Source organism: Pelodiscus sinensis, chromosome 13 (genome assembly GCF_052426305.1).
Source record: "Pelodiscus sinensis isolate ZL-2025 chromosome 13, ASM5242630v1, whole genome shotgun sequence".
Classification (NCBI taxonomy): domain Eukaryota; kingdom Metazoa; phylum Chordata; order Testudines; family Trionychidae; genus Pelodiscus; species Pelodiscus sinensis.
The window spans coordinates 7,341,640-7,368,634 of record NC_143064.1 but is presented as its reverse complement, the minus strand read 5'-3'; the positions used below and the strand labels follow the sequence as shown (position 1 = coordinate 7,368,634).

The following is a 26,995-nucleotide window of genomic DNA, read 5'->3' as shown; positions in this document are numbered from 1 at the left end:
ATTATATTTGAAGGCTTTAAAATGTTGTAATTAATTGAACAAGTAAAACACTAGGTTGCAAGGTATTAGAATAAATCTGTGCATCTGAAATTTGTAATAATTTATTGTATTTGCAAATATTCAAATCTTGTTCTCTCCTGTTCTTACATGTCACTTCTGTATAATGTATACAGTCTAACTGAAGTCTCCAATATCTGCTTTCTCATCAGATTCTCAGTATGGCCTCATCATCAACACCTAAATATAATTCAAACTCCTTGGAGAGCTCCTCAATTAAAAGGGTGAGTGGAGCTGCTTCTGTATTATTGTGGCTATGTATTGTTTTCCACTTTAAGTCAATTATCCCAGAGGTCATTAGCACAAAACTGAATATTTATTGAATAACTTTCATTATTCTTAACTGCGTAAATCATTTCTATTTCCAAATTTCAAATGCAACTTGGAACAACAATGAACCCTACAATTGAGGTACTAACCTGTGAAAACAGACACTTCTTATCCCAAATTTTCCTGTTTGAAAACAGTCTTTTTTGAATTTTCAAATTGCTATGCGCTTTTTCTAGTATTGCTGAATGTTGTAATTATCTAATATTCAGCTCTTTTTGTCTCTAGAAAAATTCTGTAGCACAATTAACAAATTGTATCTAGCCACATGCTATAGCAGGCCAAATCTGAAATTAAATATAGTTACCTAAAACATAAGTAGTCTTTGCTAAACTCCACTTTTTAGTTACAAATATTAGAAGGGGGAGTATTTTTAAGTAATTTATTTTACCTTGATTTATTCTGATGCTGCTGCTTCTGCATTGTTGGTGGACTGTTTATCCCTGCACTTAAGTATCATTATAGAAGTTTGCTTATTTGCTGTTTAAAAATTTCTCACTATTCTCTCAAAATCTTTATTATAAGATGTAAACTCCCAAATGTGCAAAGTTGTTTCTAATAGTGAAGTGAATATTTTCACTATATACCCCTCTAAGACTTTAGTTATATAAGCTATTTGAAAACTAATCAACACTTTTAGCTCTTTTCCCACAAAATTGGAAGCTACAAAATGTTTTGAGACACAGGTGTAGGCGTTTTATTCCAATTAAACAAAAAGATTATTTTTGAAAATTTCTTTTGCAAATATTAAGCACAGAGTTGAATTATTATTTCAGGGGTTCCTTTTTTGTTTTGCTTTGCTTTGCTATCTCACTTCCTGTACTGAAGTTCCTGTTCATTCATGTACTTAATTTTTTAAAACAGTTTATATCTACAATTTTTGAAGAAGTTGTACCAACTATGAGTTTGTCTTTATACTACCATTTCTCTTTAGACCCCAAAAGATGGAATTAAATGGGAACAACATGAGGAAATACCTTGTCTACCAGGAGAAACTAGAGTTACAGGTAAAAAATTATAATTGAACAGTCTAATATAGTGGATATCAAAGGATTAATAAGCCAGGATTAATAAGCTTTTATCTTGCTGCTATTGTGACTTTTTAGTGGGATAACTTTTACTGAACTCCCGTAAACAAAAAATAAGTTTTAAAACCATGAAGGTTGTTGAAGCGTGGCATCCACCCAATGCAAACCCTTAAAAGCAAGGAAATACAAAAGTAATGGATGCCTCTTAGCTGTAACTTACTGTCCATGCAGCAAGTTTGCAGTGCATGTGCATGGACTCCCCCAGCTCTCTTATGCCTCCAGTGGGTAAAGAAATGCTGCACACAGCACATCAGTCTCCCTCGCACAATCATATGCAACTACAACTTGAACAACATTAGCATGTCAGAGTTGACTTGTGTGTGCCAGCCAAGTGTTGGCGTGTTGTGTTATTGAAATATGATATTGTATTGAAGGTTTTCGCATTATAGTGTGCAGAAGACTGTGCATTGTTTCCTTATGTGTGGGAGACAGAAGGATGCTTCTTGTGAAGGTGTGGAGTCTACCACCCTCTGTGGAAATCTGCTGTGTGTGGGTGTTGGGGTCCAATTAAAAGGAGGCCTTTAGCTGGATGTTTTGATAAAGCCCTGGCCGGGTTGATTTAGTTGGGATTGGTCCTGCCTAGAGCAGGGGGGCTGGACTTGATGACCTTCTGAGATCTCTTCCAGCTCTATGGGTCTATGATTCTGTGTTTTCTTATCTAGTTGCTGGTATGTCTACACAGCAACTAGATACTTCTGGCTCCTGCTAGCTAACTTGGGGGCTTGGGCTGCGGATCTGCTTAATTACTGTATGTGGACTTCTAGGCTCAGAGTCCCTTCCAGTTCTCTGGATCCCTGGGCCCAGGCTTCAGGCCAAACCTGGAAGTCTTCGCAGCATTAAACAGCCCTGCAGATTGAACCCTGTGAGCCTGCGTTGACTGACACAGGCCAGCAGTGAGTTTTTCTTTGCTGTGTAGACATACTCTTTGTATCTAATGGTTTCTTTTAGAGAGAGATCACACTTAAGAAACCTTATCTGGTTTTAGATATTTTTGATGGGAATTTTCTAGATTTTTTTTAATCGGGCAAATGAAGGAGGGAATGGGAGAGCAAGAATGGGGTCTATGGAGAGAGCGGGAATTCTTGATGTGAGGATGGGTGGGGAAAGTGGGCCAGGGAATAAGTGGGGAATAAAATGGATGATACTGCACAATGAAAACTCTGTTTAATGAGTAGTAATATCTACTATAAAATTTCCTCACAAAGCTTATTGTAGCTCTTAAGAGCAGTTATTTGTATATGTGATAGTATTTCCTTTCACTGTAGATGTGCTCAGTGATTTGGTAGTAGTGGTATAATGCATTTAGGGTGCCTCCAGGGCTTTGCTACTTGCATTATCGGCTGTCTTATAAACTGTTCTTTCGTTCTGGTCAAAGTGAAATTGAGTGGTTCTCTCCAGGGTGAACTGTTAACGGTGAGCCCTCCACATATCTTACAAAGAAAACTGTATACACTGATGCAAAAGAACTATTTACAGAGCATCAAAAGATAAAGCAATATCAACATAAGAATGTTCACTGTGGAATCTTAAAAGAACACTCTATCTGTTACAAAAGAGAAACTTTAAATCCCAGTTGCTTCCTCTTGTTTGTGTAATTCTTTCACATAGCAGCGAGGAAGAGAGGGAAATACAGATAGTCAGAAATCAAACTAAGGGCAGATGTAGAATCTGAAACTTTCAACTTTTTTTTCCTAAATTGATTAGGCACTTCTTAAATTAACATGTAAAAGTGTTTCCCTTATGAAAATCCTTTTTTTAATAAAATTTATATTATGAATACAACTTTTTATTACTAATTATTTGTGTTGTCCTTAACTTCTAAATTATTATTTTTTTTCATAATATTTTAAAGGTAAATTCTGTGTTTCATTTACAGACAAGGAGGTTATCTATGTATGCCCATTTAATGGTGCTGTTAAAGGAAGACTGTACCTCACGAACTACAGACTTTACTTAAGAAGTGTGGAAATAGTGAGTAGTATGTATAAACATTTTCACAATGCAAAACTGTATGATCGAAGACCAGGAATGAGATGTTGTTCTCTTCCTGTTTTGGTCCCTCGAAATTTGGCTTTGAAATCTGTGAACCTCTGCCTATAGAACAGCACCAGTGGTGGAACAGAAATATCTGTTGAAGTTACAGGTGTAAGACAGAATAAAATTAATCATGGACTGCTTTGTTGTGATCAGACTCAAGGTTTTAGAACCCTTGAACTGAGATCACTGGTCTCAAACAGCTTTTATTACTTGGATGCAAAAAGTTGGCAATACTTAGACACAAAAAGGAGCAATTTTCCTCTTTGGTGCTAAAGTTCACTACTGTGACAATAATTTTGCATTGCAAATACAAGAGTAATTTATTCCTGCAGCAGAATTCATGTGAAGAAAGATAGTTTAAATTGTCTCAAAAAAGATTTACATTGTTAGGAAAAGGAAGGTGGTAATCGGTTAAAACAGACAGTAGCAGAAATGTTATGTTTTTATAATCAATATGATATTAATTTCGTTGCAGAAATATTTAATCTTAAAGTATATAGTTTTTCAGGCTTAATTGACTTAGCTTAGTTTGTGCTATTATGAACGAATGCAGGCAAGAGTGGGGTGTTGCCTTTGAAAGATGAAAACTGTTCGTTATTTTTCTCAGATATGTGCAGTCAGCATTTCAAATATTAACAGAAGATTACAAATCAGCTCAACTTGTTTTAAAGCTGTGTTTTCTCTTAATTATAGGAATATTGTTAACACTTTTGAGATTGTATCTAGTTTCTTCCCTCAGATTTAATGAGTTACCTGGTCTTGACCCTGTTTGTCAGACAGAACCCTGCCAATGTTTGTACCAGAATTGTAGCTCTTAATAATAACTAGCTATATTCTTCTCAATTCACTGATTTCTCTTCTATCTACAGTTAGAATTAATTCAGTGTCACTACAAGGTGGCATCTATGCTTTTACATTTTTTCCTGCTTCATCAGTATCTTGTTGAGTAATACACAAATTAACAGTTCTTGAAATCAGATAGGAAGGGATTGTGACTTTACAATTTTCAATTTGTATTGCAGGGGCAGAAGGGAATTTTCAGTTTTGCATTGTAAAGTTAAAGCAAGAAACAAACTCTTTTATAGAATATATGACACCTGCTATGTGTATTTTATGATACACACTATGTATCTTGTGCTATTGAAGAAGTTTTATATGAAGCTTAAAGGCAGTAACAGTGTATTTACTTATTCTTCCCTTTCAGGATCCAAATGTGATATTGGATGTTCCTCTGGGCGTAATTTCAAGGATTGAGAAAATGGGAGGAGCTTCAAGTAGAGGAGAAAATTCCTATGGGCTAGATATTACTTGTAAAGTAAGACTTGCAACAGTTTAGTAACTAGAGAGAATTCAAGGATGTCAATATTTTCATTGAATACATCTTTTGCAGAAAGAAACAAACAAAAAAAAAACCCAAGTATTTTGTTCATCCAACTATCTGGAATACATACGCTAAATTTACTTTTATCCAAAATGGTTTCCCTTCCCCCATCCTACACCTAATCTAAAGAAAGAGCTTTCCAGAATTATCTAGAGGAATAATTTATAAGGTGTAACTGCTGTTGTCAACAATAATGGGGAAGAATGGTGGTATTTTGTAATAGTAGACTGTAATACTCAGTTTTGCCCATCAGTGGGATTTTAATCACATTTATGAAACACAGGTATAATTCATGCACCTATAGTTCTTTATTTTATGGACCCTAAAGATCATTTTTATATTATCGTATAACTTCTTCAAAGATCCAGCCATTGCCTTGGAAGAGGGGTCAAATAGTTGTATTGGGTTTCATTGCCAGAAAAAGGACCTTAACCCAAATGCACAGACATACTTGTTAAACAATGCCTCCCTTTTCTAAAGTCTCACAAGATTTATGTCCGTGTATATTGCCATGAGAGGATTCTTTTTTGATAATTCAGGAGTCCTTTATATAACTCTTGAATGGAATATGTAAACCACAGACTGTTCTCAAGAATAACGTGCACATTTCTTCATTTTAAAGTGAGCCAAGAATAGGGTTGTAATAGTGTAGCCGGTTGTGGATGCTTATTGATTAATGCTACTGGCTACAGGCAAGCTTCCCCCTCTCTTCTCCTTTCTCCCTTCCCCTCTCCCCCCAGTTCTGCCCAGTAAATTTTTTAGTGGGCAGGCCGACAGTCTGGCTCAGTCCTGGCTTGAGCCAGGTCCAGGAGCTACCCCTTTCCTCCCCCACTCGCTCCGTTGCAGTTCTGCATGCAAAGTAATTTAGGAGCTGACTGTCAAGCAGCCTGGCTCAATCCTGGCTCATGCCAGGACCAGGAGCTACCCCCACTGTGGCTCTGCAATAACATGAATGTAGCTCCTAGGACTGAGCCAGCCTGCTTGCTGGCCAGTTCATGACTTATTTTGCATGCAGAGTTGCAGCGGGGGTAACTCCTGGGACCCAGCGCGAGCCTGGACTGAGTGCTTGCAGTGCCTCCCTTATCGATTGATCGTTGTTGACTACACGATTAATGAATTACGTGCTTCTTAACATCCGTCATCAGGAAGTGTCTGAGAACAGTGTAGTTTAGACAGATTGTAGATTGAATTATTTTATGTTTACGACATGGATACTTTGACAACAAACATTCAGTAGCCCTTGAGACTTGCTAGTGAATCAAATATTACTGCTTCTGACTGTTTAAAGCCAAAGAAGGGGAAGAACACTAATATTGCACAGTAAGGTAAAACTCTGTTTCCACCATGCAAATGAAGTTGTAATATTCTTTGTCTAAAAATAAAGTAGGAGAGGGCTTAAAATGAATATTCATATTTCTTTTTGTTATGTTGAGTACATTCTACATCATGTTTGTCATATAATTCAGTAATTATAAACAAAATAAAGAGATTGTATTACTGTAATTTGGTACTTATCTTCATTTTAGGATATGAGAAATTTACGGTTTGCACTGAAACAGGAAGGTCACAGCAGAAGAGATATTTTTGACGTCCTTACAAAACATGCTTTTCCCCAGTCACATAATTTGGTAAGTTAGCTCTGTTGTACTGTTTCATCCACTTTTCAAATGGAGAATTATTTCCTTGCCATTCTCAATTACTGTACCTGGTGAAACTCACCATAGAATCATAAGACTAGAAAAGACCTTCATAGGTCACCTAATCCATTCCACAGCATGGCTAATTAAAAAAAACTTCCATCCCTTGTCTAATCTTGAAATTAATTTATACTAACATCTTATCTTTTCTCTTTAAAAACATCCAAGTATATCTACTATCATTAAATACTTGTATCTTTTAAATCCCCTATGACCTATACAGCTGTTATCATTACTCATCAGAAAACACAGAAGTTTCATTTTTCCTGGTCACATTAATACTACTTAAGCTGTCTAATTTCTCCCCCCCTTCTCCCAAACATTGAATTCTTGGGCAGTCTCCAAAGCAATTGACATTGAGGACAAGACATAGTGGTAATAATCTAGCCCATATTTTATTGGCAATTAATAGCAAATAATATCAGTTAATAGTGTTCTGGATTTGCACAGATTTATTGTAGATAAAGTATTATGGAAGAAGTTCACTGAATATGTTTGCCTTAGTTCTTTGGTATAATTGAAAATATGGTTTCTTAGCATAAAAGTGAAATTTGTGGGCAAGTACTCCATAACGTGGCCGCCTTGTAAACATTTTGGAATAAAATATTTGAATGAATGAAAATTTGTATAATGGAAAAAACTGAAAGAAGCCCTGTGAGGGACAAAGATTATATAACTTCTACTTGGAAATAGGGATGTCACCGGTTGAGTGGTAAGCATCACCCTTATCGGATGATGGTTACTGGTTAACCAGTGGCCTGGCTGGGCTGGCACACCCCCCATCCCTCCCAAAGTGGGTCCAGCGGCGACTCCCACGGGCTGGGTGTGCTCCAGCTCAGCTGGGCCCATTGTGCCGCAAGTGCTTCAGCTTAATCAGGCTGGAGCAGCTCCCTGCCTATGTGTTAAGCCCAGCCTGAGCCGAGCAGCCCTCTGCCCATGGCAGGCCTGGCCCAAGCAGTCACCTGCCTGTGCTGGGGGGTGCTCTGGCTGTGCCCAGGGGGTACCAAGTAATCAGTTAACTGGTTAAACTTAATGATTAAATGGGATTTTACATCCCTACTTGGAAAATGTTTAAAATAATTAGCACTGCAGGTTTAAGCTTATGAAAGTTGCTTTCATACTGCAAAAGCAAACTTAAGGCTATTCTCTTAAAATTCACCTCTCCTGTTCTGTCTCCTCGCTGATTAACAGTCTTTACTTCTCATAAAGTGTAAAGTACAACCAGCCTTTGAGTCTTTCAAGTTACAGGTAAATTACTGTATTATTTTAGAAGATTTTTTTTTTTGAGACAGTAGTTCTAAAGATCTATTTGGTAAAGCCTTATTACCATGGCATGTGTACTGAAGCAATTGCTTAGTTACCATTCTGCTTAGGACATGTCTACACTACAGTAATATCCATGGTAAAAGATACAACAAGGTTTGTCCACAACCACCATTAAACATGATTATTTTTGTGGTGTAGATGGTGCCATAAATTGTGTAGAGGGTCATAAATCAGAGTTGACACTTAATAGTCTGATGTGATTAATTCTTCCCCAGACACTTTTCCCACAGTGCTTAATTACTCAGGGTACATCTACACAACAGGGCAAAAGTCGAATTAAGATACCCAACTTCAGCTATGTCAATTGTGTAGTTGAAGTTGAAATAGTTTAATTTGGCTTTTGGCACGTTCTACACAGCAGGAAGTCGAAGGAAGAATACTCTTTCTTCGACTTCCCTTATTCCTTATGAAAAGAGGGTTACAGGAATTGGAGAAAAGTCCTCCAGCTCGACATTATTTCGAAATAATGGCTTGCTGTGTAGATGCGTTCCCAAATAATGCTGCTGTGTAGACATACCCTCAGAGGGTAAGAAGTAGGGATTAATGTTGTAAATTATATTATAGCTATAGATAATTTTCCAGTTTCAAAAACAAATGTTCAGAATATTCTAGCTGTTAGTTGCTGTCACATGGGTCTCCATATACAGTACTTACATCTTATCTTCATGTACAAATATTTCCAATCTCCCAGTCTTTATAGGAGCCCTTGTCCTTCAAGCTTTTTTTTTTTTTTTTTTTTTTTTTTTGCATCCACAGTGTTTCAGAAGAGAATCATCAGTGGCTAATTTAGAGTTGAATGTTGAATCTTTGTATGGTGTTTTTTAAAGCCTGCTGGAAGATGTTAAGGCCATTTCAGTCTCCTGACCCATTTGTTTCCCAACATGTCTGTCTTGTCAGATGGTTAATTAAAAATTTACCCATTTAATTGTCAAATCCAAACAAATATCATCTGCTTTAATACTTGTAAGGGGAAAAAAAACAAATTTAAGAGAACTGTATTAAAAAGTTAGTGAATCAAATGTGAATCATAATGTGAACAGTAATTGTTTGCTACCTGTTTTCTTGGAACACTGAAGAGTTTTAAAATGTGAGTGTATGTTTATTTTAAACAGTGAAGTGAGAAGTTTTATATCTGGGATTCTGTGCTTGTAAGTTGTTGTTGGTGAAACAACTTCAATAACCTGCACTACTGAGCAGGAAATGCAGCTTCCTTTTTTTCTTTGGTTTAATTTAGATGATATGCTCAACTATAACGAGTGACTCAATTTTTATTTTGAAAATGAAAATTATTATATGTACAGTAAAACTCCAATTGTCCGGCATCCAGTGGTCCGGCACTCCCGATAGTCCGGCATCAACTGGAACCCGGAAGTGCTCCAGCCAGCCGGACAATTGCAGCTGCTCTGCGTGGCTTCCCCAAGTCCACTGCTGCCACTGCTGAAACTGATCAGCTGCGGACTTGGGGAAGCGGCACAGAGCTGAGCAGCTGGGGTGCTGCTGGGTTGGTCCTGCAGTTCCGCCCCTCACCGTCACCCACTTTTCCCCACACTACGCCATTCCCTGCCCGACCCCTCCTAGCCCCACACCCGTCACAGCCCCCCTGCCAGAGTACCTCCTGATACTCCGGCACATCCGATAATCCGGCACCTCCTGGGTCCCAAAGGTGCTGGATTATCGGCAGTCTGCTGTATTAGAAATTTTTAGAACTAAATATTTAACATATTAGTATGTTGGTCATTTGTGACTTTAGGGGACCTTGGTGTTCACACAATTATGTTTTACAGCTCAATTTTGTTTTAATGCCTCAATGCTCAGTCATAAGTATTGTTGCCCATTGCAGATGTTTTTGAGTTGTTTAAGCAAGTACCTTAGATTTTAAGTCTGCTGCCATATTTTTGAAGTACAGGTTGAACCTCTGTAAACTGGGACTCTCTGGTCCAGGAACATGTTCCAAGACCAGAAGAGTTCCGGTGGAGGGCTGATGTCTAAGAGACCAGCTGGCTGCCAGCAGTGAGCTGCCACTGGGGCTGGGAGCCTGGGTCCCCGCAGCTGGGCTCCCTGGTGTAATGTTGCTAGGTGTGCCCCAGTGGGGTTGCCTGGTAGAGCTGGGAGCCTGGTGCGTCCCAGTAGGGTTTCCTGGTGGAGCATCCAAGGTGGGGTTGGGACCAGTGCAGGGGGGAGCCAGCTGGTGGCCCGTCCAGGGCTGGGGTGGGGCGGTAGCAGGGGGCCAGATGTGACCTCCCTTAGTCCGGCAAAATCCCTCATCTGGGACCGGTCAGGTCTGAAGGGTGCCAGACCGAGGAGGTCCAGTCTGTACTGTAATAATATTAGCAAACTAGGTGTTTTCACTTCTGTTATGCATTAAGGTTTTATAGGTAGCAGTTAAAATAAGCTGTTGAGTATATTTGGCTCCACTAAGCATCATGTCTTCATAGATACACTTTGAGAGCTATTGCTGAATCGCTTTTATAGCCAACTTCTCAGAAAAACCTGGCTCAGCCCACATGCCTCCCCACCGGGCCCCTCAGCCACAGAGCATCCAGCCACTTCGGAGCAGCCCCTGTGGCTCTCGGTGCTGGGGGTGAGGCTTTGCGGGAAGCAGCCAATAGGAGCTGAGAGATTTTGTTAGGGACAGAGGGCAGCACCCAAAGCCTCCCTCTCCCCTCAGCATCTGGAGCAGAGAGCCAGCCATTTTGAGCAGCCCGGGGCTGCGACAGGCAGGATCCTGCAGTGCTGCTGGGTGAGAGCCACCTAGGTAAGCACCTCCCCGCCCCTGCCTCCCCCCAACTTCCTGCCCCAGGTCACCATCCAAACCCTTTGCCATCCCCCTGCCCTCCTTCTCCTAGTCGCAACTTCCTCCTGGACCCTGAACCCCCTCTTATGCCCCTCCTCCAGGCCAGGATCCTCTCCTGCACCCATACCTCCTCCCAGGCCCTGCCCTCCAAAGCCACTGCCACAGATCATAACCCCCTACGTCACCCAAATGTGCCCTCAGACCCTCTCCTGAACCCCAGTCCCCTACCCCAAGTTCCCTTCTACACCCAACCTCTGTCCCAGACGCCATGTCCCTCCATAGAAATGTGTGACCCTTAATCACTTACAACATCTTGGAGTGGCTCCCCCTCAAAAATTATTGCCCACCGCTGATTTTGGAGCATTTAGCCAGCCTGTAAGAACTGGGAACCTTCCCCACTCACGTCCACCTACCCGCTGTTCACCTCGGAACATGAGTCCTGACTTGTGTCCATTGTAGCTACATTATCACGTTTCAAAAAACACACCAGATTATCCAGCTCTGAGGATATTTTTGTACTCCTTGACAGCCTTCCCTCTAAGCTGCAAGGCAGCACAGCTTCACAGGTGATTAATCAGCCCCTCAGTCATCAGCTCCACCCTTGGAGCCTTGAGCCTCTGATTGGGCGGAGCTGATTCATCGCCTGTGAGGCTGTGCTGCCTTGCAGCTTAGAGGGAACACTGCTCCTTGATACTGGGAACAGATCCGGTTAGGGAAGCATTGCCAAGGTCTCCTTATTTTCAGCATATGGAAGCAGATTTAGGTTTCAATCTAGCAAAACACTGAACTTCCATGTGTGAGAGCAGTCATTTTGACCTCAGTGCAACATTTTATGTGAGAAAAGTCAAGCACAAGTTTTTGCAAGACCGGGGCACAAAAGACTGCTACAGTTAAATCTGTATGCATGCTGCTCTACATTCGGGAGTGTGCATGATGGACACATTATTAACTGAACAAGATTCAGAAATACTAAACTGGGCTTTTATTACAAAATGTGAAGCAGTAAATATGGAAGTAAACTTTGTATGAGAAGCAGCAAGGTGGGAAAAACAGAAGCTGGTGCTGGGGGGAGCCATATTAAAAGCCAGTTCCCCCCAGCACCGGCACTGCCTGCGTCCCCCCCTCCTCCTGCTACCTCTATCAGAGGCAGTAGGGTGAGGATAGTGGAGGCTTCTGTGAAGCAGCTTCTGCCCTCCTAGGGGTCCTCCCACCCCCCGCGGGCAGGGGCTGCCATCAAGCAGCCTCTGTTTGTGGTGGTCGGGGCTGGCCATGAATAGGGGCTGCTGCAAACACAGGCTGCCGGACCCGGTGCAAGCTGGGACCAAACAGTCCTGACTCATGCCCGTCTGGGACCGCTGTGCCTCTGCATTTTAAATGTAGTGAAAGTCTCCGAGAGCCATCCATGCTGCAGATCTGTAGAGAGGCCCCCTTATCGACTAATCGTGTAGTCGATACAAATTGTTTCAACCACACAATTAGCCAAACATCCTCATTAGGGGTAAATTATTTTTGTAGGTTGCTCTGTACACTTATTATTTGTATATCTTGTGTTAAAGCTGCATTTTGCCGCTAATACCACGTTTTCCTTTTTGAGGGTAGGAGAGTGAGCTAAACTATAAACACAGTAGTTAAAGGCTGCATGTACAGTTCACTCCTTGGATTTAGAGGAATTGCATTTTCATACCGTAATCAGGTATGTTGTTTGGTGACAGTTAAATAGTGACTCTCTTTTTTATTTGAGTGACGGATGAAAAATATCAGCTTGATCACTCAAGCAAAATATAAAGGTTACCATTAAATGTCTGTATTATGCTAAATGATATCTATTTGGCCAACTAAAACAAATCTTTTTAAACCTCAACTTGATCTATTATGTACAGGAAACCTCCAGGAATCTGTGGGAATCTCTATTAGGAAAACTCACCATATGCAACAGCATTTCATCTTCAGTTTATAAAAGGCATCTAGTTAGCAACTCTTGGCATGCATACAAAATTTATAAAATTCTAAATTTACTCCATGTCAGACTATTAGAATTATATCTCCTATAATGGAAAGCACACTGGCCTATAATTAATACATTATTAAAATGTTTTTATATATGATAACAGATTTTAATATCCATTTCACTTTTCATTGTTGGGGCTATTTTTTTCATTTTTTGTGTGCTGAAAATAAGAAGTTAGTTTCACTGTTAGGGCCTTGGCACAAAAATGCTTATTTGTTTAAAAATTTCCAGGGAGTTTTAAAAAATTTGAGAAAACACTCTGTGACCATGTGTCATGGCTCCTTCCCCACTCTGGCATGATAAATGCAGAAGTGGGGGCCAGCAAGTGTACCCCAAAGCCTTATCTAGCAGGTTTTGGTATAAAACTTCCCCCCCAAATCTTAAAAACCTAGATTTTGGGAATAAAACTTCCGCTGCCACCACCCAAATATTGATAAAGAAATCAGGGGAAAGATCATTTGGGAAATCTCACCCCTATTATAAAAGTCAGGACACACAAGTAACCAATGCCAGGTTAATAAAAAGAAAAGAGAAAACTTTATTATTACAATAATATTCCTGTTGCAAGCATAATGACTAGATGGGAAGGTGGTAAAATATACTCATGGAGAAACTCCATGGGCCTAGAACTTAGTTACAAAGAAAAGCCAAAACATCTTTTAAACAGTGCCAGACATCAGATCCCATACCCAACCCTTAAAACAATAAATCCTAACGAAACTACTTAAACTTTACCCTACTTACAGAAAATGAAGAATGGTGTCTTGGAGAGAGAGAGAGACATGCTTGTCCCTCTCTGTAGCTGCAGAGAACACCCAAGAGCCAAAAGGGAGAGAGGAAAAAACCCAAATTCCTTTGTCCCAGGTTGAAAGTCCCACTTACATTCCTACTGGTCACTCCACCTGGCTAGGTGTAGTTAACCCCTTAATCCCCAGGCTGCTGGCTAACCCTCATAATCATGACACCATGTGACCATGTTTTTATTTGCACAGGTGAATATGCACTTGTAGATGTGAACTGTATTGTCATTTGTCAAAAAAATTGTTCCAGAATTTCCTTTGTGACAGTCTTTTATGAATCGGTGCAAGGAAAAGCAAATTACTGTTCTATAAAGGCATAGTGTGTGCGCGTGTGTGTGTGTGAGAGAGATTGATTGATTTTTGCGAGTCCATTTGTTCAAGAACTCCTAAATGGTAAGTTCTAGGGCCAAGCAATTTGAAATGCAGCTTCATCTTTTCCTAACTTAAATCAGGGTCAGGGTTGGGTTGTGCCAGGACGAAGGACAGTTTTCCATAACCTGCAAAGGGAGAGGTTGCTGTTGGGAGGATGCAATATGAGAGTATCCATTGGAGCAGCAAGCCCAGAGGGGAGAGCTATCCTGCAGAGTGGCTACCTGGGGCAGCCGTACCACCAAGGGAGTGGCCAGCAGGGCCGGGCCCAGCTCCACCATCTCACCTGCAGACACAATGAATAAGGATTTAAGCAGGGGGGCTACTTTCTCCCCCTCCCAGCACTTGGCCATAGTACCCAGGGGAAGGGGAGAGGGGGGAGGAATGGGAGGAAGTGAGGAAAAAGGCCCCTGCTGGGCTGGGGGGAGAGAACAGGCCCCTACCTGAATCTTTCCTCACCCCCCAAACCTCACTCTCGCACCCCCCTTGCCCTGCAGTGATGGACCTGAGCAATGCCAGACTAAGTCTGCTAGTGTGGATTTGTGTGCATAATATACACATACACTAGAAGATTTATCCGGCATTGATTCAGTCCTTAACTCAATTATTTTTTGTTTTTCTTCATTTAAATAATTGCTTTGGGGTGGGGTGGGAGATGAGGGGTTCAGGATGCAGTCTGCCCCCGGGAGAGAGGACAGCCTTAGCCCTCCCTCACCATAGCAGCTTGGGGAGAAGTGAGACATGTTTCTCCATGGCTGCTGCAGCTCCAACAGGCACAGCTGGGGAGGGGGTGCATGTCCCCTGGGGGGGGGGGCAGGTATAGGATCATCTGCCCACTGTGCTCCCCAGCCAGAGTGAGAAATGCAGCAAACTGTGCAATTTCCCCTTGCTCTGTGACTGAGGAACAGACAGCAATGCTCCTGTATGAATCGGAGGGAGGAGGAGAGCTTCAGCCTCCCTCCCCCGCCGTTCCTAAGGTGCCTGAGCGGTGGAAGACTTGGGACTGGAGCAGTCTGGGAGGGGAGAGGGAAGGAGATGCGCCCCCAGCCAGCCCCTTTCACCTGCCTGCCAATTCTATCTCTTTTCTGTATGGTTTTGAGAGACGCAGTCCCATTCTGGGCACGTCCCATTTTCCTGGCACAACCAAACCCTTATCTTGGTTTAAGTTATGATAAGAGGAAGTGTGTTCCGAATTTGGTGATCCCAGGTCTTACCATTTAGGAGGAGATCTTGAACAAAAACAGGTGGGCAGACAGACAAACTCTTTATATATTAGACCAGGTGTGAGCAATAATTTTTGACAAAGGGCCACTTCAAGATTTTGGAAAGTGGTCAAGGGCCACACTCTTCCATGATATTAATGGAGATGTGGGTCTGGGATGGAGGTTGGGCTTCAGGAAGGAAGCTGGAGTCTGGGAGGGAGTTTGGGTGACGGAGGCGATTGTGATCTAGGGCAGGGGACTGGAGTGCAGAGGTTTGGGATGTGACCTAGGGGAGAAGGGGATTGTGATCTGGGGCAGGAGATTGGGGTATCAGATTTGTGAGAAGGTATGGATGCAAGAGTGGGACAGAGGGTTTGGGTATGTTGAGTGTGTGTCTGTGTGTGTGTGTGTGGGGGGGGGGGTTGCAGAAGGTTAGGGCAGGGAAGGGATGGGGTGCCAGAAGCAGGCTGTGGCCAGGAGACTTACCAGCCAGCAGCCAAACCAGCCTGCCTGCAGAGCTAAAGCTTGCAGAATTTAAAACGTTTCCTAGCCTGCCTGCTTGCCTGGCCGTTTGCTTCACTGAATAATTGAGCCGAGGATACGGGCTGTGGTTCTTCTTGGCTGTCTGTTATTCAAACAGGCAGCGGCCAGAAACCAGCCAATGTGATTGTGCTGGGGATGGGGTGCCTCCTGAAACATCCCCCGCTCCCCTCCAGTTTTAAAACAGAAATGGAGCCCAGGAGCCTGTCTGGGGCTCCCCGCTGCCTCTGTGGGCCAGATCCGGTGGCTTGGTGGGCCAGATTCGGCCCGTGGGCCGTATTTTGCCCAGGCCTGTACTAGATACTCTGGCTGGCTGGCTGGCTGGCTGGCTGGCTGTCTGTCTATAAACTAGAAAAAGATACAAATAATATTAAGTAAGATTATGTCCTTAATTCACTCTGTCATGCTGTCAGGCAGAAAAATTGTCCTATGTGTACATGCTGAAATAACATTTTCATGGATGTTTATGCACCCTCGGTCAAGTAGTGGACTTTAATGCTCAGGAAATTGTTGAATTATAGCAATGAAAAATTGCTTAGTGTATGTAAACTTATTAAAAGCTGGCTGATTAAAAGATTTCTTCATAGATAAGTCGTCTTGAGTTGTTATATTTGATGCTGTACAAGTTAGCTGGATTGGTTCGTTAACTTTATTGTGTTCAATAAGGAGGGACAATTTGTTTAATTTTATTTAGATTTTAAAAAAGTTCCTAAAATACTGAGGTCACTTGATCTATGAACCAAATAAGAGTGGGCTAAATTGTTTGATTTCTCAATTGCTGCCCCTGAAAGCAGCTGCTATCCATAATAGGGGGAAAAAGCTGATGTAGGAAATGCACATTACCAGACATTGCTATTTATACAGTAACATTTTTGTGTTTTGGGCGCACTTACCTTTTGGTAGATAAACTTTCAAAGTAACAATGAAAGGTAATGCACAATATAATCAGTAATCTCTGGAATAATATTTTGTTGCCATTTTTTAATATAGATTATTATTTTGCAAGTAAATGAATGAAGTGAACTCCAAATTCTGTTTTTTGATATAGAGTGCAGCTTGTTGCAAAATATATTTTTTAACTGCACGTCATAAGTGTTGGACTCTCTCTTTATGTATATAATTTGTTTGTCAGTCAACAGATAAAAATGAACATTGGACTAATCAGATTATGGTTCATTCTTTGGGCCTTGTCTATCCTTTCTGGTCCTTTTAAAAAAAAAAAAAAAAAAAAAAAAAGGTGGGGGAGGGGAGCAAAAAACAACACTGATTCAGCTGCAGCAGTGGTACCAAAGTGGGGAGAGCTAATATAGATAAGACACCAACTGGTGTTAAAGTAACCCTGTTTTCTGGGCCTACCATGAGCAGAGTTCGTTATTGTGCTGTTGAAAACGTTGACAACCAAACTACACAAGCATTTCCACTAGATCTGCAACAATGGGGTCTTTTAGAAGAAGGGAAACCCTGTTGTAGACTCCCACTAACGGCATATTCAATAGGGCATTGTTTTTGGAGCAGATGATTGTACCTAATACACCTTAAAGCTTGTGTGGGCAGGGCTTTTTCTGACCCTCACATGAACTTACAAAAATGTCAACCTTGCTCAGACAGACCATTGCTGAGCACATTCTTTAGGACTCATAGTGCTTAGAAGCGTTTTTTTCTTATAGAACATAGTTTTTCTCTCTGCCTCCCTGTCTTAGTTTTGTATCCAGTAAGCTCATTTTGCACACAAGGTAGCAGCATTTCAGGTATGGTTTTTGTTCCTGCTGCTTTTAAAGCTGTGATGTCCCAAACTTAGGGAACTGTTTGGGGCTAATTTTTAGGGCTGACCCAGACCGGAGAGGCTCCAGTTGTTTTCCATCCTGGCCTTCCCACCCTCCCGCAAACATGCCCGTGGAGTTGGTGCAGTGGTGCTGCCTGTCTACTTATACCATCTGTCACCCACTGCTGTGTCGTGATTCCTCATCGCATAGCAGCAACTGGCACAGATGGTGCATCTGACTGCCTACCCCAGAGGCAGGAGGAATAGAGCCAACCCAGCCCGAGTCTGAAAGGGGTCTCTTTGTTTTCCCACGTGACCCAGACTCAACACTTACAGTTGGGTCCTGTTTGATTTTGGTCAGGTTACAGGGGTCTTGCTGAGAGTCCTTTCCTGACGTATACTACAGCATCATACTTACCCTGTGTCAAGTCCCTTCTGTTGATCAACTTATCTCAACCAGTGGCCAGCTTCTCAGTAATGTTGTGGTGTGTAGAACAGACATCTTAGAAGCCAGGGGCTTTGTAGAGAATTGCTGTAACTATCCATGTTGTTCTAAAATAACTTTTTTGCACAATTTTATAAAACAGATTTATTTCCCATATCTATACTAACAAAAGGTTGTTGTGTGGGGTCTCTCATCATAGTAGCTGTGTATATGTAATTCTTATTATATTTATCTTCACAGTATGCCTGTGAAATCGTGAAAAGCTGTGATGCCCACTTTACAGAGGGGGAATTGAGATACAGAGTACAGATATTTACCCAGGGTGTCTCACGAGGTTTGTGGTGGTGTAGTAATTGAAGCTGCAGCTCTCAAGCCCAGATAACATTCTGACGACTTGACAATAGTTAGACTTCATCTAATTTAGAAAAGTGACAAGTTACTTGAGTTCAGTCATATTATTAACCATTCACTGTGCTCCAAAACAGAGACAGGTGGATATTTCCTCCTCATAATATCTGCTAAGGTTTCTGTACTTCATGGAGAACATTTTCATTTTTACCCGTGGGCAGTCTGTGCAGTTAGGGTTGGAGGAGGCAGTTCCCCAGCCCCACCTACAGCCCCGCTCCCTCTGTTGAGGCCCCATCTACCACCACAGAGAGGGGAGGATGCGAGGCAGTGTGCCCCCCTTCCACCACAGAAAGCAGAAGACACAGGAGGGGTCACATGTACACCAGGGAGGGAGGAGGCTGTGCGGCTCCAGTCCTCCCCAGCCAGGAGCACTGGGAGGGTGGGTGCTGAGGGCAGCAACACTCCACCGCCCCCACACAACGCCTACAGCAGGCGTTCTGGGGGTGGAGTGTGGGTGGGGCCATGCCTGGTGGTTTAGGAACGCAAAGCCTCCCTCTGCCTATGCTACCATGCCCATGGTTTCACCTGACTGAAAAACTCACTTTCACCCTGAGTTTTCAACTTATATATATAAACTAGTAACCTTTAATTGCTGAGAAACATTGGCTGGAGATAGGGGACTATTATATTTCTGACACTGAGATTTAAGAATGAAGAATTTCCTTGCCGTTTCCCATATCTAGCAATAAACAAATCAATTACACTTTTAGAACAGTAAGGTTGCAGTTTTGGTGGAACTGAAAAGTATAGACCACTTTTATTCCTAGCATATTAGTAGACTAGGGTAAAAATTGTCAGTTACCATTGGTTTAAAGGAACATAATTTAAAAAATGTATATATATAAGATTGGTAGCAGTAGTGCTGTGTCCCCATGGCATGGTTTTGCATAACATTTTGACTTGAAGCTTCACTCAGATACTTCGCAGCAATTTTGGAACAACAGTGTGACGTTATTGCATTTAAGAAATAATCAGGTTTTAATTACTATGCAAATACAAAGTTGATCTTCATTTTTAGGCAGAATCCTATAGCTAAGGATAATGACAACTTTGTTTTAAATGTTTATATCTTCTCATTGAATAACAGAGTAGTGATGTATAGGAGTGAATCCAGTGAGTTAGAAACAGAAAAACCTGTGAGCAGGAACTGGAATTGTTTGCCCATGGTAGTTTTTCCAATGCTCCTTTGTGTTTTCCATAGCAGCTGTTGTTCTATATTCACTGTAAATGATCAGTAAAACATTTACTAAAAATGATTAAACCTACGACTGTCTCTAGAGTCAAAATTTTCTTCTCCTGTAGTGTTCCAAAAATCTTTTGCTGATGCTGTCATACTGTGTATAGATAGTTCATTTTTATATATGAAATTATGATGGTGAAGTTAGATGGTAAAGTTGAATGTATGTCGGTGAGGGCTCTGAAGAGAAAGAGGCTAATGTATAGTGGGAATTTGAGTTGGAATGTCTACAGAAGTGAACAGAATTATTCATGTAGTAAGTGTAAAAAATTTACTAACGTCAAAAGTTGAAAGCTTTTTCATGAAATGCTATTTCTCCTACTCCTGCCCTTACCCACATATTGCATGGTGATGGACACACCCTTATTACTTTAGCTCTAACCGGTGAAAATATTTTCATCTGCTTATTTGGTAGTCTTAGTGGATTTATTTATTTAGGTTTTAAGCTCTTTGGAGAAGAAACTGACTGTCTTTGTATTGCCAGAGCCAAACACGGAAAACTCTTGAGTCAGACTGCAAAAAATCTTAGACTTCTTACAAAATGTTGTGTTGGTTTCAGAATCTTTATGGTGAACGTTTCACTTTGCATAAATAAACCATCCATTGGATCATGGACTTTGAACTTGGGTCTTCCCCATCGTAGGTGACTGCTCTAACCCCCAGTGACTGTGAAATTCCAGGAGAAATCACAGGGTGCATCCCCTAGACCACTGGCTATGAAGATTCAGGTTCAAATTCTTGCTCCATGTTAGTGTTAGTGGGGGGAGGGGGAGAAGAGGGGGGCAAGAAGAGGGGAATTGAACTCAGGTTTCTCACATTCCCGATGAGTGTCCTAACCCTTGAGCTAAAAAGTTATAAGGATGATACTTGTGACAACTGTGGCCACTTTGAGTCCAATCCCTCAAAATCAGAATGTTTCAGTAGTGTCACACATTGACAAAGAGTTTCTTGTTGGCTGAAACTGTGTGTTTAGCTGAATAAAATTTTAATGAACATTTTTGCCCAGTTCTCATTGAGAGTAGTATAATGACAAGTGTAGAAGGGATGAGTTAAATGTTTTTTGCCTTGCTTTTAATGGTATGCATTGGTGGAATATGTAGTCAAGACTCTTTAACTTAGTTAATGAAGGTCTTTCTATCGGGATGAATACAAATAATTTAGATTAATGGAGAAAAGGCTTAAATATGTTTACTGCTATGAAACAGTCATGCCTCTGTTTGTTAGAGATTAGGAAAGAAACTGATTTCAACCTTTTGGAACTGTTCTGCTGCTTTGGATATTTATGTATTTTGCTTTGAAAAAAGGGCCTAGGATAGGAGTGGAGGTGATGGTGGAGAATGAATTCTATTCAGTATTAAACACTAGCAATTAATTTCTTTTGTCGTCTTAGTGTCTAGTCTTTTAAAAACAAAAAGCTTAAGTGGAAGGCAGAAGGGGGAATGTTCAGCTTATTGAAGAAATCTCTGCCACATTTTTCTTCTCTGAGTGAGAGCAGTGATAGTTACCAGACCTTTAATTTGGATGATATATGTACAATATATGCTTTTAGCAATAACTAAGTCAACTTCATTGTAAGAATACAGAAGCCCAGTAAGCCTCCATTTTTTTTGAAACCCTGTCATATTTTATAAAAAATATTATAGTAGACGTAAAATTAATTTTGAAACCGTATTGTGTGCTGAGATTCTCCTCCTAGAGGATAATTCAGATAAATATATTGAAAAGCCCAAAATGCTTCCTTCATTCCCTACTCTTCCAGCGCTTCGTGTCTTCATTGTTATTCACAAGTGTTGTGCTGTTCTGTGTTTTAATAAGATACAGCAGATTTTGGCACCGTTCAATTGACTGCTTGTAGTCTAGATCAAGAGTGGGCACATAATAGGCTGGATGTGGTTCACCAGGTTAGCCCCTGGCAGGCTGCTGATGCTTTATTTACCTGCACATCCGCAGGTCTGGTCACTTGCAGCTCCTATTAGCCATGGGTTGCCATTCCCGGTGAATGGGAACTACGGAAAGCAGTGTCCCAGTCTGCACTGCTGCAAGTGGCTGTACCTGCAAATGTGCAGGTAAATAAAGCACTAGTGGCCCACCAGAGACTAACCTAGGTGAACTGCATCCAGTCCACGGGCTGATTATTGCTCACTTCTGCTCTAGATTTTCTAAGATCACCCAGTTAGATCTACAGTAGGGATGCAAGCCACTAGTTGACTATCCGAGAAACATAAGCTTATCAGAGAGAGGCAGCAAGGCAGGGAGCAGGAGCTGGTGCCACCTTAAAAGCCAGTTCCCCTCAGCACCGTCTCCGCGGGGAGCAGGGGAAGCATAGCAGGCAGTGGCGTGAGTGGCAACTGAAGCAGTCTCTGCTCGCGCCGCTTCTGTTGCGATTCTGCTTTTGAAATGTAGAAGAGCTTCTGTGATTGATTTCCTAAAGTTTAGATAGTAGAACTGGAAGGGACCTCGAGAGCTTGTCCAGTCCAGTCCCCTGAACTCATGACAGGACTAAGAATTATCTAGACCAGCGGTTCCCAATCTCCGATCCATGAACTGGTGCTGGACTGCGACCCGCTGGCTGCCAGGCTGGCATGGCTCTGGGGACAGCGGTACAGCACCCAGCTCCTCCCCTCCTGCTGCCGAGAGGGGTATGTCCTACCCCACATCTCAGCCAACCAGCGCTGGACAGGGGCGGGTGTCTCTTTCCGGACATGGAAGAGCAGTTTGCTGCACAGTGGGAGGGCCATGCGGAGCCCCACATGGCAGCCTTAGAGCAGCCATGACCTGGGCAGCAGCTCTCAGCTGGCAGCTAAGAGGCAGTGGAGGGTTAGGTGAGGGGAGTGGGGCAGGCCCTGGGGATTCCAGGGGCGGGGCTAGTGCTGGGGGGCTCTGAGCGTGAGGGGCTCTAAGAAGCGGGGGGCTGACACTGGAGAACGGGGACATCTGGGATTGAGAGCTGACACAGGGGGCCACTAGGGGTGTGGCTAGTAGTGGGGGACTGCGGGGGCAGGACTGGCACTGGGGGACTCTGGGGATGGGGCTAATATTGGGGCCTGGGGCTGGCACTGGGGAAGTTCGGGTTGGGGGTTGAGTGCAGTGGGCCTCTGGAAACAGGAGACTTGCACTGGAGGGAGTCTTGTGGTGGGGGACTCTAAGGGGCAGGGGACTGGCACTGATGTTTTAGGGATGGGGGGTTGGCACTGGGGAGGGTTGGGTGCAGGGGACTCTGAGGTCAGTGGCGGGCTCTGGGGGGTAGTGGAGGGGTGGGAGGCTTTAGGGGTTAGGGCTAGCACTCAGAGAGCCAGGGTATATTCCAGCCTGGGCCCCCAGTGCCGCCACGAGCAGCCGGCTTCATCTGCAGCCGAGATAGAGGGTTGAAATTTGAATTAGATATAGGTCCCCTCCCTGCTTTCTTTGGGTGGGAGAGTTACACCAGGAGTTGAGAGAGACAGAATGATTTAAACCCAGGCAGGACTACCATTCCATCCCACATGGAATTCAGGACATTGCAATGGACTAAACAAAGAGAAAATTTGGAGTACCAGGGAAATGTGAGTCTAGTCATGTTCGGGGTAAATTTTCATTATATTGTGGTTTGGTTTGAACTGCTCTGTGTGATTTTATGCTTGCTCTCCCACCTTACCATCTAAGCATTGTGCCAGAGGTTTTTTTTCCTCTGTTTTAATTCTATTTCCTCAGTTGCTCTGTAGCATCTAGCAATCAAGTACGCTTTATCAAGTTTATCTTTTGTTTTGTAATAAAAATCACTTCTTTTAAGATGATGATTTGATTCTTGTGTCCTGGAAGGTCTATCTGCATGCCTCTGGCTGAGGGCTCAGCTATCAGACTGCAGTTGGTTTTCTCTTTTCTTTTTCAAGCTCTTTTGGGGCAAAAGAGCTTGGGGTACCCCTGTGGGTGGTTTCAAGTGTTCACCCCTGTTTTTTTGGGATCAAAGCACTTGATGGTGACAGCAAATTCCCCAAAATCGGTGTATTAGGATTCCGGGGGGAAGTTTTTGTAACCAGTGCTTGTACGAGGAATAAGGGGTTTCCGAAAGAGGGTTTTTTTCCAACATTTGGCCCCGTGTAGACAGGCCACATATCAGAAAAAGCCTCTTCCGGAAAAAGAATCAGAAGAAGATACGCAAAAGCGAGTACAATTTGCATACCTTCTTTGAAACCTTCTTCCCCCTCAGTGTAGCCGTACCCAGTATCAACATCTTTACTAAAGTCAAGATATACAATGTGTACCACTTCCCCCCGATCCACAAGGTTTGTTTCCCTTTCAGAGAAAGCTATCAGGCTGGTTTGAGGTGATTTGTTCTTGACAAATCCATGCTGTTATTTATCATCATATTATCCTTTAGATTTTACAAACTGATTACTTAATTATTTGCTTCATTATGTTTCCAGGTACAAAAGTTAAACTGACTGGTCTGTAATTCCCCGGGTTGTTCCGTTTTATAGATTGACACTATATTTACGGTTTTCCAGTATTCTGGGATTTCTTCTAAATTCTGTGACTTTTCAAAGATAATCGCTAATGGCTTAGTTATACTCAAGGAGCTAACTGAGGAGATTCTAGGATGCATTTCATCAGGAGTTGATGGCTTGAAGACCTCTAATTTTTGACAATGTAGCACTTTAAAGACTAACAAGATGGTTTATTAGATGATGAGCTTTCGTGGGCCAGACCCACTTCCTCAGATCAAATAGTGGAAGAAAGTAGTCACAACCATATATACCAAAGGATACAATTTAAAAAAATGAACAAATATGAAAAGGACAAATCACATTGCAGAACAGAAGGAGGATGCGGGGGGGTGGGAAGGGGGAGGAAGGAAGGTAAGTGTCTGTGAATTGCTGATATTAAAGGTAGGGAGAGTGGGATGTTTGTGAGTTAATGGTATTACAGGTGATAATTGGGGAAACTGTCTTGATAATGGGTGAGAAAGTTCAAAGACTTGTTAAGTCCTTGTTGGTAAGTGTCGAATTTTAACATGAATGACAGTTCAGAGGATTCCCTTTCAAGTGCAGATGTAAAAGGTCTTTGTAGCAGAATGCAGGTGGCTAAGTCATTTAGAGAGTGTCCTTTCTGGTTAAAGTGGCAAGAAACTGTTTTCTCTTTGTGATCTTGTCTAATATCTGTTTTGTGGGCATTAATCCTTTGGCGAAGTGTCTGAGATGTTTGTCCAATGTACATAGCAGACGGACACTTTCGGCACATGATAGCGTAGATTATATTTCTGGATGCGCAGGAATATGTGTTCTTGATCTTATAACTCACTTGGTTAGGTCCAATAATGGTATCAGCAGAATGAATATGTGGACAAAGCTGGCAACGGGGTTTGTTGCAAGGGAAGGTACCAGGGTTGGTATTAGTGTGGTATGTCCTGTGGTGGTTGGTAAGAATCATCTTGAGGTTAGGTGGTTGTCTATAGGAGACTATGGGTCTGTCTCCCAGAGCCTCTTTGAGTATGGTATCCTGTTCCAATATAGGCTGTAGTTTCTTGATAATGTGTTGGACTGGTCTATCCAGCTATGTAGACACTCTTCTCAAACCCTTCGTAACCAATACCCCCAGCTATCTCCGAGACACTACTGACTTCCTAAGGAAATTACAAAACATCGATAACCTCCCCAATAATACCATCCTTGCCACCATGGATGTAGAAGCTCTATATACCAACATCCCACATGAAGACGGATTACAAGCAATTAGAAACACTATCCCAGAGGACACTACTGCCAACCTGATAGCAGACCTATGTAACTTTGTTCTCACCCACAATTATTTCCGGTTTGAGAACAACTTATACCTCCAGATCAGCGGCACAGCCATGGGTACACGCATGGCCCCACAGTATGCTAACATCTTTATGGCTGACCTAGAACAACGTTTCCTCAACTCCCGTCCCCTTTCACCCCTCCTCTACCTACGGTACATCGATGACATCTTTATGATCTGGACACATGGCCAAGAAACACTGGAGATATTCCACAGAGATTTCAACAACCTACACCCCACCATCAACCTCAGCCTGGACCATTCTACACGAGAGATCCACTTCCTGGACACCACCGTACAAATCAACAATGGAAAATTAGACACCACTCTCTACAGAAAACCCACTGACTCATACAGTTACCTACATGCATCCAGCTCCCATCCAGAACACACCACACGATCCATCGTCTACAGCCAAGCCCTTCGATACAACCGCATCTGCTCTAACCCCACTGACAGAGACCAGAAGCTTCAGGATCTCTACCAAGCATTTATAAATCTCAACTACCCACCCAGAGAAACAAAAAAGCAAATTGAAAGAGCCAGACGAATACCTAGAAACCATCTACTTCAAGACAGACCCAAGAAAACCAACAATAGAACACCACTTGTCATCACCTACAACCCCCAACTTAAACCTGTCCAACACATTATCAAGAAACTACAGCCTATATTGGAACAGGATACCATACTCAAAGAGGCTCTGGGAGACAGACCCATAGTCTCCTATAGACAACCACCTAACCTCAAGATGATTCTTACCAACCACCACAGGACATACCACACTAATACCAACCCTGGTACCTTCCCTTGCAACAAACCCCGTTGCCAGCTTTGTCCACATATTCATTCTGCTGATACCATTATTGGACCTAACCAAGTGAGTTATAAGATCAAGAACACATATTCCTGCGCATCCAGAAATATAATCTACGCTATCATGTGCCGAAAGTGTCCGTCTGCTATGTACATTGGACAAACATCTCAGACACTTCGCCAAAGGATTAATGCCCACAAAACAGATATTAGACAAGATCACAAAGAGAAAACAGTTTCTTGCCACTTTAACCAGAAAGGACACTCTCTAAATGACTTAGCCACCTGCATTCTGCTACAAAGACCTTTTACATCTGCACTTGAAAGGGAATCCTCTGAACTGTCATTCATGTTAAAATTCGACACTTACCAACAAGGACTTAACAAGTCTTTGAACTTTCTCACCCATTATCAAGACAGTTTCCCCAATTATCACCTGTAATACCATTAACTCACAAACATCCCACTCTCCCTACCTTTAATATCAGCAATTCACAGACACTTACCTTCCTTCCTCCCCCTTCCCACCCCCCCGCATCCTCCTTCTGTTCTGCAATGTGATTTGTCCTTTTCATATTTGTTCATTTTTTTAAATTGTATCCTTTGGTATATATGGTTGTGACTACTTTCTTCCACTATTTGATCTGAGGAAGTGGGTCTGGCCCACGAAAGCTCATCATCTAATAAACCATCTTGTTAGTCTTTAAAGTGCTACATTGTCCTGCATTTTGCTTCAACTACCCCAGACTAACACGGCTACATTTCTATCACTATTCTAATTTTTGACTTGCTCTTTGCCGTTTTTTAGCCTCTGATTCTACCTTATTTTCCCTGGCATTCACTATGTTAGATGTCCAATCGCCACCCACCTTCTTGGTGAAAACTGAAACAAAGAAGTCATTAAGCACCTCTGCCTCTTCTAC

At 42.3% G+C, this 26,995-nt stretch overlaps 1 protein-coding gene across 2 annotated transcripts in view; it reads left to right on the top strand.

Moving 5' to 3' along the window:
- MTM1 (myotubularin 1) overlaps positions 1 to 26,995 on the top strand; it is a 73,016-nt gene that overhangs the window by 19,297 nt on the left and 26,724 nt on the right. For both annotated transcript variants that reach the window (XM_075941098.2, XM_075941096.2), the window contains exons 2-6: positions 210 to 281; positions 1,319 to 1,391; positions 3,349 to 3,443; positions 4,714 to 4,824; positions 6,417 to 6,518. In XM_075941098.2, coding sequence (XP_075797213.1) covers positions 219 to 281; positions 1,319 to 1,391; positions 3,349 to 3,443; positions 4,714 to 4,824; positions 6,417 to 6,518 — 444 coding nt within the window. In that variant the 5' untranslated portion in view covers positions 210 to 218. The remainder of the gene's footprint in view (positions 1 to 209; positions 282 to 1,318; positions 1,392 to 3,348; positions 3,444 to 4,713; positions 4,825 to 6,416; positions 6,519 to 26,995) is intronic.